This window comes from Xiphophorus hellerii, chromosome 10, assembly GCF_003331165.1.
Source record: "Xiphophorus hellerii strain 12219 chromosome 10, Xiphophorus_hellerii-4.1, whole genome shotgun sequence".
Classification (NCBI taxonomy): domain Eukaryota; kingdom Metazoa; phylum Chordata; class Actinopteri; order Cyprinodontiformes; family Poeciliidae; genus Xiphophorus; species Xiphophorus hellerii.
In genome coordinates this window covers 2,363,022-2,377,962 of record NC_045681.1, presented here as the reverse complement: position 1 = coordinate 2,377,962, position 14,941 = coordinate 2,363,022, and the positions used below count along the sequence as shown (strand labels likewise).

Sequence of the window (14,941 nt, the reverse complement as noted above, 5' to 3'; positions counted from 1 at the left end):
CAAACATCGCTTTACTTTTCATATGCATACACTGTTTACATATTAACTTTAGCGGCCATATTGAAAAGGGCCTTTTAGTTCGTAACTGATGTTTGTTGGAGTTGCTCCCACTTTCAAAGTGGGAAGTCCGACTTTGCGGTACGTTCCAGTTGATTTTTCGGAAAGGGAAGTCGGAATTTCCGGGTTCATACTGGAAATGGAATGCACCATTATGACTTCTGTGACGTCACCAGAATAGAAACTTTTTGGGGGGGGATTGTGGTAGGTTTTATCTTGATTAAATGGTGATTTACAACAAAATAGCAAAAAAATAAATACTGGAAAAAACTGTGCACGACATATTGTTCTGTAAGTGGAAAAATATTCTAAATGAATCTAGCTGTCTTTATAAGTAGCTTTAAGCTCTGAAGTTCCAGTTTTGGGCGATTTCAGTGGTACAGTACAGAGTTGGAAAAGTCCTCATTTAGTTTAGAAAAACTTCGGGTTGTTAGATGGCAGTGATTTACCTTTAGTGCTGAACGAGGCGGAGCAAAGCAAAGTAAAGCATCCCCTGGCAGAAGCAGGCAGAAGAAGAGAATGAGTCTGGGCGGAGGAAGTTGCCCCACGGCTGGACGCTGATTTCACACATGGTTTGAGACTCGCAGCGCCTCTACGGGGATAACTACACACTAAAGCAGAGAAGCAAGCCTTTTATTATCGTTGGGCTACGGAAAAATAAATCTAAAAGAGACAGGGACGGAAGCCAAGGCAAGAACAGCCCCGGGAAAAAGGCGTAAAGACAAACTTTCTTCGTTAAGTAAGGGTAAGAAAATGAATGCACGCTTCTTGCTCCTGTATCTGACACCTCTGCGTTTTCTGAGGGAACTTCCCGAGAGTCTAAAGTTTTTAGGAAGTGCTTAAACTCACACTTTGTCCAGCACACTTCTCTCAACGTGTGTATGGAGTATTGTTTTCAAAGGCCACCATGCTCACTGTTGTCATGACAATGCTCAGGAAACCCAACGCGAGGCACGTTGTGGGGGGGGGGCACCCCCCCCCCCCCCCGCCCCCCCCACACACACACAAAAGACACCAGATGCGGTCTGGAGCGTTGCTATAAAACTTTGTGTCTCGGAGAAAAACATCTTGGAAGTTAACAGAGACGGTTAATTAAAGCGAGGCTTGTTTATTGTCACTGAACGGGTCAGAAGCAGAATGATATGTGGAACCTGTTGGGCTAAGGTGTGTCCTGTGTTTATATGAGACCAATTGTGACTCTGCTACTCAGGAAAGGGATGCTTTTAGTCGGCTCTTTGCTGTTTTATGGCCAGCACACATGTGGAAATGACTGACTTCCACAATAGTGGAGAATGAGCAACACAATTGTCTAAGGGGAAAAGGAAAAATATGTGTGTGTGTTCGTGTGTGTGCAGGGTTTATATGGGAACAAAAAAAAGTATATGAGGTTGTGTGCACGTGTGTGTAGAAGTAAGGAAGATCAGGTCAGGGTCACTTTACAGGGTCATGCATGAATATGCAGACAGACAGAGAGACGGGCTGATCAGGAGCTACACAGGCATGAATGAAGCTAATGACAAGCAGGATAAGCTCACGCCTGCAGTGACTCACATTTATGATACCTGTTTACAGACTTGTGCAAGGGAAGTTTTCATAACTCCAGGTGGTAAAGTATGACACAGTCATGGACCAGCGCCATACTTACTACTGAGTGCAGCGCTTGCATGTAATTCAAGCAACACTGTCCATTATTATCATTCCTGCAGCCCAAACCAGTAGTACTTAAAAGTAGAAACTGGTGCGTTGAAGTTTATATTTACTTAAAGGAGAAATTTGAAGCTTAATGTTTTTTTTTTTTATTAGGATGAAACATTTTGGAGCGCCTGTGAAGTTTTCCGCAAACTTTTATAAGTTTCTGTTTAGATTTGATTCATTATTCAGATTGAATATGAAGTGGAAGGGAAAGGATACATACACATTTAAATGTTTTTATAAAGTGAAAAGCTAAAAGGTGTCAGTTTTAGTTTTCTTTTTTGTCAGTGTTTAATCTTTGTTATCACAACACAAAACTTTCTAACGATACTAACACTAAGACAACCCTCAATGACATTTTCAATACTGAACTCTTTCTAATAAATATTACAAGAAAATGAAAGTATGAAGATATGTTTTTAGTGTGCTGTTCCTGTATACCAAAACATGAGGGAAGATAACAGTAAAAGCGATCAGTTACGGTAATTTATGGAGGAATGCACTTTTCATTTAGTTGTGCAATTAATTTGGAAAAGACAACAACATAAACAATGATCTGGATCATGCAGACGGCTGTGAATTTATTCAGTTTCTCACCGAGCTCCATTCAATCTATCATCTGAGAGCAACAACTCCAAACAAATCAAGAGTTGGCCGTCAACCTACACCAACAGCTTGAACAAGGAGAACATTAAGAACAGACAAGGAGATTTTATTTTTATAGCACATTTTCAACACTTCAATGATTAGAAGGAAAATAAAACAACAAAAAAGTTAAACCGTTACATTGCTGTGGCAAAGAACAGGAAACCAAAAACAGATTTTAAAAAACAGACTTCTCTTTCTAATGCTCCAGTTGTTATTAACTAAAGGCAACTATAAACACGTGGGGTTTTAGCCCAGGAACTCAGTGTTTCAGCAGTTTTGCAGTTTTCTGGAAGTTTGTTCCAAATTTGTGGTGCGTAGAAGCTGAATGCTGCTTCTCCATGTTCTGGTTCTGGTTCTGGATGCAGAGCAGGACCAGAACCAGAAAACCTGAGAGGTCTGGAAGGTTGGTACAACAGCAGCAGATCTTTAATGTGCTGTGGTGCTAAACTGTTTAATGATTTATGAACTAATAGTATTTGAAAGTTTTTTCTGGGGCGATGTTCTCTGTCTTCCTGGTTTTAGTCAGAACGCCAGCAGCAGTGTTCTGGATCTGATTGATTTGTCTGGGCAGACCTGTGAGACACTGTTGCAGTAATCAATGTGACTGAAGAAAACGCATGAAGGAGTTTCTCTAGATCTTGCTGAGACATTAGTCCTCTAATCCTGGAAATGTTCTTCAGATGATAGAAGGCCGACTTTGTAACTGTTTTTCTGTGGCCTGGACAACGTTTTCTAGCTGTGAAAGAATCATTTATAATTTGTAATCGTCATTATGTGTCCCTGAAGGGTCAAAATCAAAATCTACTTTATTTTCCAAGGAATTGTTTTTGGTTGAATATTGTTGGAGACATTTCTGTCTGTAAACGTCTTGCAGAAAAACATCTGAATGAAACAAGCTACAGTTTGCATACATAATGCTATCCTTAATGTTTAAAGCAGTGGTTGGGTGAAACATAATGTATAGCAGCATAGTTCAGGCGCTGTGCGGATTATTTGTCTTTTCCAGGATCTATGGCTGCCCACCCCCTCTGCCTGTGTGTCGGGGCATGCAGCTGCATCTCCCCGGCCTGGCTTGCACCCGCAGGGGCTGGAAGCACTCTGCATAAGACACATAAAATACACACACGCTTATACACTCATTCACTCTCTCATGTACGTGGGACGACATGAACAAACGTACATCAAAGATACATCTGTTTCTTATGCATGTTTGATGGGACAGGCAGGCAGGCAGCGGCGGGCCACCGCTCCAGGTTACGGTGCAGATTATTATGCATGGCTAGGTGGAGGGGAAGCAGAGGATGTGGATGAATCGGGTTCGGAAAAAATGTGGCAACGATGCAGATATGTAAAAAAAAAATAACACAAATTAAAACAAGAGGAATGTGTTTTTGTCTGTTTTGGATAATTTTTATGGACCACATTAAAATGATGTTTGGGTTTAGGAGCAGAGTTTCAGCCAGGTGTTGAGTGGAAAAAGTATTTTTTTGTTGTTGTTCTGATTATACATTATAATGATCTAAAAGCAGTTTCACTGCGTAATGCAGCAGCTGCTATATGCTGAAAGTAGATCTAAAAAAAGGATTTAAACATGCTGATCATACAGTGGAGGGCTAAAAGTTTCTTTAGAATATAGATAAAAAAATAAACAATATACAGACATATTGAATAAATTAGAATGTTATTGGAAATTTACTTTATCACAATAACCCACTTCATGAGTAGACTCATGTTTTAAACCTTCACTTCTGTCAATTCTGATATTTTAAGAGCCAGAAATTACACAAAAAATATCCTAATGCAAAAATGTGGGCTTAATTGAAATTATGCTTAATACATGCTTAAAGGCTTTTATTTTGAAAAGGTACTTTTAATCCGATAGAGCATATTCTAATTTACTGAATCCACTGTAAGTTTACTGTAGCTGTGGGTTTAATGACATTTTAAAGTTATAGAAATTTAGCAATTTGAACTGAGTGCAATTAGAACTTATCTTGGATTATTTAGCTTAGCTTAACATTGGTTAGCTTTACTTTAAGGTATATTTAAGTATATATGTTTTTTTAAATAAATTCACACAAAAACACTTTGGTTGTTTCAATGCCGCTTTGAAAACTTGATTTACCTTTTAAAGACATCAATAAACTCTAAATATTGACCTTTATGTTTTCTGCAGCAGTCCTGAGATTAAAACCGAAAAAGGTTAACACAGGTCGCACCATATAGACACTTCATTTATAAAATCAGTCAGGATTAATGTTAGGTAACTGCAGGAGCATGTCAGGCAGGTTCATTTGCATTTATTGACCTTGCAGCTGAATGCTTAGCATCTGCTGCCATCGCTTCTCCTGGACGACTACTCACCTCCTTTGACAGGAGCAGGTCCTGGCATATGGAGATACACACGTCCTCAGTTTACCTGAGGCTCACCTTCCAAAAGACACATCAACACACTGTATCAAGGGAGTTGAGTCGAATTCATGTGAACGGTGGGTTTTCCTTCTCGCCAGATGTTCAGCCTAATTACCATGCTGGCTCGAGGAATAGAGAGTTATTAACATCCCAAACAGAGTTTATCCAGGTGCTGCAGCTCTGCAGAGTTACCTCACATTAGCATAGATTTTGGGATTTTGATCCCTGTTTATTTTTGCCTCAGGTGAAAAGTGGGTCACCATAAAAAGGCTGATTAAGAAATCTTTCTGAATAGTTGATTGGGTTGGAGATATATCTATATAGCTTGTCTACCAGTTCTTTTCCAATTATTTCACGTTTAGGTGAAGGAATTGGATAAAAATGGGACGAAATAACAGCAGAGAACACTGCAAAAATAGACAATCTTACCAAGTAATTGGTAAGATTAAGTTTGGAATACAAATATCTTAGTACACTTGAAATAAGACAATCTAACATAAAAGTAACTTCTTAGCAAGATATAGAGACTTATTTTAGGTGAATAACTGCTTCATATTGAAGAAAAAGTACTTGTTCCACTGCAGATAACTTAACATATAACATGGGCACTGTTACCTAGCAACCCCAGCCAAGCCCAGCCGTTACCTAGCAACCCAGTTCTAGTTCCATTGGCAGATTATTTCACTTATAACAAGACATTCTTCCCATGTTATTAGTTAATTTATCTGCCAATGAAGCTGGTACTTTTTTGAAATCAATATTAAGGAATTATTATATATTATAACAAGCCTCTATATCTTGCTGAAAAGTTACTTTTAAGTTAGTTTGTCTTTTTTTAAGTGTCCTAAGATATTGGCACTAGAAATTAGACCAAAAATACTTGGTAAGATTGTGTGTTTTTTGCTGTGAAGCCAAGTCCCGCTCTGCTCCAATCATAAATCACAGAATGTGAGAACATCTTTGAAACTCAACACCTGGGGATCAGAGGGGCCTTCAGAGAGCAGCTGACAGAGTTCAGACGGAAGACAGCGGTGTGAACAATCCTACGCTGTCTGTTTCCACAAAGATTAAAGAAAGTGTCAGTTTCAAAATGAAACATGATTCTACTGATGATTAAACAATATTTTTCTTCCTTCATAAGTTCCTTCTGTTTTCCCAGATTGACGAGGTCAAAGTATTTCATGACAAGTCTGTTTGTTTGCAGGGAAAGAAGAAAGCAATAGAAAGATCACCCACTCAGACCTGGGGAGCCAGCGGAGCCCCAGGGTGAAGGGATGGACCAACTCATAGAGTAAGAGCTGCTTTATCAACAAGCTTTGTGTTTCCTAAATGCACTTCCTGTCTCTATTCTGAAACTTCCTGGAATGTTGTTGCCCACGCTCCAGCTGTACGCCTGGCATTAGGACGGACATCAGGTGTAGCATTTTACTGTAAAAAAATCCTTCAAGTGTGGATACAAGCTTAAAAGCCATTTTTCATATTTCCCACTTTAATTTCAGGATGACGGACATTTTTTTCAAGATGGCCACCATTTGTGAGCCTTTCAAGAAATATTTTGCCATGAAATGTTATCAATTTTCATGACTTGGATGAACTTTATGCCATGTCCTATGTTTTTAACTATGGTCATCATATTCATTCAAAATAAAATAATATTCATCACCAGAAACGGATCATACCAGTTTTCAACAGGAAGGAAATGAAAATTAGAATGGCTTATAATCCGAAAAATATGGTGTGTTTCTAATATTGATCGGTTAAAACTGTGAATTTGTTCTATTGTATACAAACACTAGAGTATAGTTTTTGAACTACAGTTGATATTTTTAGTGGTAAATGCTATTTTTATTTATAAACATTACGTTTGTAAGAGCGTGGTTTTGTAGTGTAAACTGTGTTTTTCTGTGTGTGCATACAGCTTTTACCATGAAACTAAGGGTTTATTTCTAATAAACCTCTGTTCATCTGATGCACAACTCGGAGACGTGCGCGCCTTCGTTTGGGGGGTATTTGCTACAAATGCCTTTCAGCTTCACTGTGTCATTGTTTGTGAGGACATAAAATTATCTGCATGCAGCTAAAACAGCTGAACGGATTTTCTTAAAGTTTCCAGGAACTGGATTTACCGAACCCCACCTACCTCTTTCTCTCTCTGCTTTCACTGTTTTGGTTTTCTACCTGTGTTGCTGTTCTTCCAACACATAGACACTTCTTTTGCAGTCGTAGCCCAACCCTCGCTGTCCGTGCCGAGTAGCTGGGCAGAGAACGATAAGAGCCGTGGGAGTCCTCTCTGCCCTCCTTTCAGCACATTCTGCAGATGACTGTAACTCAGCCGTACATCGGTTCTGCTTTCACATACAGTAAAGTGTGTGTGTGTGTGTGTGTGTGTGTGTGTGTGAGTCACATACGCTCCCTGGCATTTCATTACTCGCGTCTTTCAGCAGAGTTGAAGCGGCATGTATAATTCATACCTGTGACTATGCCTAAAAACAGATCCGTGCTTACACGCTCTCCCTCGTACCTGCTACACCCCAAACCTGTCAGGTGAAAGTATTCATCCGAGGCGCATCACAGCCGGTCCCCCTGCCTCTCCCCACGTATATCGGATTAACTGTGACACCCCAGTGATCGGTGAATCACCCCTTCTGGCTCCTTTCTTTCCCTTAATGATTAAGTGACGTCAGGAACCTGTTGCCGCTCGGTGCCAAACTGCGGAGTGCCAGAGGGGGGCAACTTTGGTCTCCTCTGGGACCCCTGACTCACTGATGAGTCACTGCAGAGGGAAAGGAGCTTTAGAAATGCATTCCTGTGTGTAGGTAGACACGCTTGTGTTGGTCAACAAACTCTGCTAACGTTTCTGTAGAAACGTCAGCAGCTGTTTAAATCCAGAGTCAAACGCAATAAAAGTTATGAGTGTGTGTTGTTTGCAACTACATGCTCCCACTCAGGCACACTCAGGCACACTTACACTAATTATTTGTATTTGTCAGAATAAATTCAAATGAATTTCTTTTTTTTAGATGAATTTCATAAAACCTGAACAGTAATCGCCAATTAGGTTCATTCCAATTACTGCTGACGCAATTCTGTTAAAGCCGAACTTAATGACAGCGGCGGGTTATTTTAGTGCAGGAGAATTAGATTAACACATTCAGCCAACAGGGGGCGACATAAACATTATTATTGGGAATTGAATTCATCCAGTAAGTTTTTTGTTTGACTGTTTGTGCCTTTTATCGATTGATTTTTATGATTGATTTTTATTGATAAATAAAAATCAATAAATTATTATAGATTTTTATTAATAAAAATCAAAAATCATAATCACGATTGCATGATTCTTTCTTTCTTTCTTTCTTTCTTTCTTTCTTTCTTTCTTTCTTTCTTTCTTTCTTTCTTTCTTTCTTTCTTTCTTTCTTCAGTCTCATGCAGTGATGTCAAATAGCCTCTTTTTTGAAGGACAATTTGGTTTATTTGTTGTTTTGTTTGTTTATTTTTGATATTTAAAGTTCCAGTGTTAAGTGTCCAATTCAAATTCAAAAATTATTTATTTATCCCAAAGGAAAATTAAAACTCAAATCATTTAAGATTCTTCTAAAAGTCGCTATAGATGGTGATGGCTGTGGGCAGGAGGCAGGAAGGATTTCCTGTAGCAGTCTGTGCTCCAGCGAATTATTAAAAATTAAAGTTCATTGATCTTTAAGAGGTTGTACTTGTATTATCTTACCATTATATTTCTTGAAAATATTTCAAAACAGAAAAATTATAATTTGTTCCAGTAACTTATGGGACAATTTATCGTCCATAAAATTAGTTAATCAACACACCCTGGCATGGACTGAAACTTACACTAATATCTTGGAATATTTAACTACTTTTATTTAAGTTACCTCAAAAAACACTTCCAATAACGATATTTGAGTCGATGCGATTCGATACACAGAAACAGCAGAATTGACATAAATAATTTTTGTTTTTTAGCACAAACATAAATGCAATAAATTACTAATTTATTTGATAACTGCTCACCAGTCCAGCTTAAATACACCAATATCTTGACAAACATGGTGAAATATGTAAAAACAATGTTCAGTCAGTGCAATTATGAGTAGAAGAGCCAATGTAAAATAAATAATAAACTGAAATTGACATAAACAAAAAAATAATACTTTACTCAAACATGTAAAAATAATCTGCAACAAACTTTTTTTTTCCAAATGCTTTAGAAAGTTAAATTAGTAATTCTAGATGTATTGTAAAATAAATAGTAAGAGCAAAAAGCATAGAGTTAGACTGAATAGATCTGCCTTCATGGATCAAGAACAGTGACACCGAGACCCGATGAGTGATACAGATATTAATATCGGATCAGTGTATCACTAGTGAATTATATTTGACTTATTTTGAGAGAGTTTGTGAACTGCTGTTGTTCACAATCTGGAAAAAAAAGGCTTATTTTTCAATGTGAGATTATGCAACTCCTATAAATGTTTTTTGGTTTTTCCACGTTTCCATCAGGTGTGGAAGAATCTGTCAGTATTTTAATGAAAGCATCAGAGACAGAGATGTTAGGAAAACTAAGCTGTCAAACATGTGACAAATAACCCCTAACGCAAAATCTCCTGTGTAGAAGATAAGGTACCAGCTGAAGCTGATGTGGCTAATTTGTCATTTTGGGATTTTAGGGTAATGAGGATAATAAATAGGACTGAATTTAACTGTTTATCACCAAGCAAAGTAGGTCAGTAGAATGACTCCTGTTTGTCTTAGAGAAGAAGGCAGAAATCTGCATCTTGAGAGGTGGATTCAATTTGTCTGTTTTAATCATCAACGTGATGAACTGGGTAAATAATTTGTCATCGCTGTTGGAGAAATAACTGGCCAAACTTGGTCATTTGGATCTGAGCTGTCAGGGCTGCACAAACAAGCCTGTGCTGTTATACTTGGCCTTGATGGAAATGACTTTAAAATATGATTCACCGGTGGTTTAGCTCCAAATCTCTGCTTGTTTATTACACCACATCGGGCGGTAAAAGCTTCGAACACCACTCTCTAGATGACAGTGACAAAGTAGATGTCTAAAAACAAAAGAAAAATCATTTCTGCTGTTTTCTTAAATTGCAGATGTGAGATTTGTTTGGGTAATGGCTCCGACGTCAGCTCAGCGGAGTTGTTTTTGCTGTTGCTGTGATATTAATCTGTTATATGTTTGTCACAGCTGAGTACTTGAGGTGCCGGTTTGGCTTGATCTCATCGCTGTGCAGCCGTTCTGACGGGAAATCTGCTGCATGCGTCTGGATTCAGAAGACAGATTGTTGCTTCATCTTCTGCTGCGTCTTTATGTACTCTTGCTTTCCTGTGTGAGTCGGACTGTTTGAGGCAGCAAACTGCTACGCCTCCTCTCTGTGTTTACAAGGACTAACGGCACATTCTGCTTATGAAAAATACCACAGAATCATCGAATGAGCAGAAAAAATACCAAACTGAAAACAATAACACGACAGAAATCCTTTAATGTTAATAAGTGCATCAAGAGTTTATTCTGGTGCTAAGCTAATGCAGAATATTGAATATAACTAGGAAAGACGCTTTCTTGGAGGAATCAACCCTGTACATCCGAACTGAATCTGTACTGAATCTATAAATACATATATTGAAATACTTGATCGGTATCAATAGAACATGCGTCTGATAGAATATTCAATAATTTCACTACATTAATTTCACAGCATTCTGGGGGATGTAGGCAGAGGAAAGGAGCTGGTGGCATCAACTAACTCACTTTCTCTTTGGTTATCGAGTGACAATCTGCTGAGTAGGGCTGAATCGATTAATTGTGACTAATCGATTACTAAATTATTTGATTATTTCAGTAATCAGTTAATCATTAAGTGGAGTTTACAAACTCAAAAAAGTTTATTTTGCTGAAAGAGCAACACAGTCAGAGAAGTAATTAAGCCAAAACTGTACAAAAAAATAAAAAAAATAATAATAATTATATATATATATATATATATATATATATATATATATATATATATGTATATGTTGCATTTAAGATGGGGGAAAAAAGAAACTTTATCTATAAATCTGTGACTGATTAATCATCAACTAATTTAGTAATCGATTAATCATTAACTGGAGTTTACAGACTGAAAAAAGTTTCATTTGCTGAAAGATCAAGCAACACAGTCAGAAGTTAGAAGTATTTTTTTTTTAGCTGCTGACACGTCCATTGCTACAAATAATCAAGCATTCACTAAGGGAAAAAATGAATTAAACTATTTGTCTGTTTGTATCTTTTTAAGTATTTCCAATCTTATATAAAAAATACATCTTTTTTTAAAAACCGATTAATCGTTAGAATAACTGATTAACTGATTAATCAATAACTAAGTTAATTGTTAGTTGCAGGCCTACTTAATGGTCATATTGATTTTAATGCAGAAACACACCAGGGTTGGATTTGAACCCAGAACCTTCTTGCTGCTCCAAATCACTCAACTTAAAATGAATAAATTCAAGTCCTTGTCAAACTATGTCCTCTTGATCTTGACCTCTTTATTAAATTGTATTGGTTTCATAATTTGTTTTCACTGCATTTTTTTCTTTGTACTGATATTATCGGTCTTTCATTCTATGTATCAGCTGTTTTGTCCGTGTTTTGTTCCGTATTTCCGGTCCAAGTGATACCGATTGTGTTTTTGTGACAACGTTTGGAGAAGCTCTCGTGTCACATTATGAATTCCACTTCAACAACAACAACAAAAAAACACAATGCTGAGCAGCGGCGGCCTAATCGCCTTTCAGATAACGGAGACAATGAGGAGCGACACTCAGCGCCAAACTGCCGCATAATGAATCACGGAGGGTCAGCTGGACGTGGACACAAACAGACGCAGCGGTCAGTGTCCATCCAAACAGGGCGAGGAGGCTGAGGATGTTCAAAACAAAGTGAGTGTGACTCACTTAAACCAGACAAACTGAGAGACTTGGAAAAATAAGATGGATTCAGTAGCTTTTAGGGGAAAACAACACAGGTCACAATTTGGAGATAAGTCTTGCATAAGACGCCTCATAAAACCAGGCTTTAACACAAAACGTACAAAAACGGCGGTATTGACTAAATAACACTAGCTTAGCAGCCAGTTATGTTTGTAATGCAAAGATAACTTTGACCTTTTACCATGCAAAAATGTTCATAACCTTTGAATTTTTCTGCATTATGTCACAGTATAACCAAAAAATAATGCATTGTATTAAGACTCTATGTGACCGCCATCCAGTGAAATTCTGTAAAAATAACAAAATCCCCCATTAATCAACTTTTGCTATCAAATTATTTGGTTTGGTTTGACTTTATTGAACATAGTGCAGGGTTTCCCCCAGAAAACCTGCCAATCCTGGTGCTCTGGGCGCTAGAACAGTCATTCAGCCAGCGGTCCACGGTGCTTTGAGTTAAAAAAATGTTTAAAGTTGACAGAAAATTTGAAAATATCACTTGATAATTATGTGTTATTGGAAGACTGGAAGATTAATACCTAAACACCAACTATTAAGTTTTTAAAAAGGCAGCAATTAAAAAAACTAAAACAAATAAACAATGCTGGGGGCACAAGTAAAGCCTGGCGGTCTGCCAGGCTTATACTATTGAGGGAAAACCTGATGGTGTAATAAAGGAATGAACAAAGTTATAATAAACAAAATAAATATAAAACAAACACACACAAATAGAAGAACAGCAATAAAGTAAAGCATATTCACACAATCTTTACTTTACTATTGTTCTTTTTTCCAATTATTAATTGGTTAATGATAATTTAATCAATTAATCTACAAATGTTCAAGTGTACAATAATGGATTGCTTTGTTATTGCATGTTAAGCAATCAAATAAAATTTAACATTGTATAAAAAAGACTTAAGTGGTTAAATGAGAAGTCTTCAAAATTTGCCAAATTTGTTTTTATCAGATCCATTGATTAATTGGTTGAATAAACGATTGATAGTTGTGGCTCTAGTTAGAAATGACTAACTGAAAACTTGCTCATATCTGCCATCAGATTAATAACAATCAGATAAAAAAGAGAAAAAAATTCTAAAAGCAGGAATTGCTGCCCTACGATTATTAAATCCATTTCAAAATCAACCAAAAGCAAATTTCCTTTCGCTGTGCAAGAATTAAATGTCCTGTTGATGAAATAAACTGGGTGAAGCCTGCCACAGAAACCAGCTGTTCTCACCGTCGTGCCTGATGATAATTTAAAAAATAGCTTTCATTCAGTCTTACTGAGTTATATTTTACCAGAACTGAGCAACTTTTATTAGCATTTGCTTTATAAACTACGTGACTTAATGAACTACGCTTCGTGAAACAATTTACCAGGATTATAATTTGTGCAGGAATGAATCTGCAGGTAAAGATTGATGGCTGGCCTTTTTCAGGCAGCATGTCGGCGTGTGTGTGTGTGTGTGTGTGTGTCTGCTGCTATTTGCTGCTCTGGGATCCCTCATTGCAGTTAACGTTGTGTGAAAGGTGTGGGTTGTGTGTGTGTGTGTGTGGGTGTGTGTGTGTGTGTGCTGAAGTGTTCAGCCTATCGATCGGCCTCTCCTGTCTCCATCCTTCTCCGTCTGAATTTTCTTCATTCCCCACTTCTCTGTCATGATTTGTGTTGCCGCCCCCCTTGCCTAAGCCGCCCCCCGCCGCCACCACAGCCCATTGATCTGAGAGTGGTCCGACTGTACTGCCCAGCAGGCTCGGGAATATTCTGAGTCCCAGTCTCTGAGTGAACACTGAAAGGACAGGAATAGATGAAGGCGGAGTGTGCTGTAACATCAGAGACTCTTAAAGCTGCTACATTCCTCACTTCTTCAATTTTTCAGTTTTATGTTCACAGGGTCTCAGCTTTTTTTGAACCATGGTGGTTTGCCGTCCGGTGAAAGAGCGTGAAACAACGCTGCTGATGAAATAGTATATATATTACGCAGCTCAAGTACATAAAGTTCACTGCAAAAACATAAACATAAAATCTTACCAAGTAATTATGGTCTAGTTTCTAGTACAAATATCTTAGTACACATGAAATAAGACAAATTAACTTAAGAGTAATTTTCAGCAAGATATAGAGGCTTGTTATGAGTAAATCATTTCTTAATATTGATGGAAAAGCACTTGTTCCATTGGCAGATAAATTAACTTATAACGTCGGGAAAACGTTTTGCTATGAGTGAAATAATCTGCCAGTGGAACTGGAACTGGGTTGCTAGGTAACGGGCTGGGCCCGGCTGCGGTTGCTAGGTAACGGCAATAGTACAACTAGAACTTTCTCACCAATATTAAAGAATTATTTACTTAAAGCAAACTTCTATTAGGGCTGTGTAATTTTGTCGATTCTACGATATGTATCAATATTTCTTTCCCTCAGAAAGTATTGATTTTTCATCAGAGAGGATCGATAAGTTAGATCCTACTTTGAGTTTTGTGTTATGAATTAAATGACAGTTATCACACATGACCGTTTTTACCCCCATTACATTAAAATTACTTGTAGTGAAACAACCAGTTACAATTAAATAATGAATTTAACTAGATAAACTACATTATCTAATATAAGAGAATAAGACAAAAAAGGTTCATTTTCTGCATAACCAAATACACAAAGCCACACAATTAACATTTAAACAAAGGAAATGTCTAACAAATATATAACAAAAACATTTATTACACAGTATTACATCAGTTCAATGAATTCAATCCAAGTCTATAGAACAGTTACAAAATATCACCAAATTCACTCTCTTTCAGAAAATCATGAAAATGCATTGAATCATGTTGAACCGTACCGTTTGCTGAATATTGTGATATATCTACATATCATATCGTGAGCAGAATATCGCATATTGTATTGTATTGTGAGATTAGTGTATCGTTATAGCCCTAGCTTCACTATCTACAAAGCTACTTTGAAGTTAGTTTTGTCTTATTTCAAGTGTACTAAGATATTTGCACTAGAAAGTAGACCAAAAATACTTGGTAAGATTTTTTGTTTTTGCAGTGTGGGATAGTGAGTGAAGCAAAGTTGCAACAGAAATGTTTAAATTAAAGCATTATGACCAAATATAGAAAGAATAAA

General features: G+C 37.4%; 1 protein-coding gene across 1 annotated transcript in view; it reads left to right on the top strand.

The window, feature by feature from the left end:
• Positions 1-579: 579 nt before the first annotated feature.
• The window catches only part of ankfn1b (ankyrin repeat and fibronectin type III domain containing 1b), a 189,134-nt gene continuing 174,772 nt past the window's right edge, over positions 580-14,941 (top strand). Inside the window, exons 1-2 of the mRNA XM_032575207.1 lie at positions 580-802; positions 6,014-6,100. Coding sequence (XP_032431098.1) covers positions 6,084-6,100 — 17 coding nt within the window. The 5' untranslated portion in view covers positions 580-802; positions 6,014-6,083. The remainder of the gene's footprint in view (positions 803-6,013; positions 6,101-14,941) is intronic.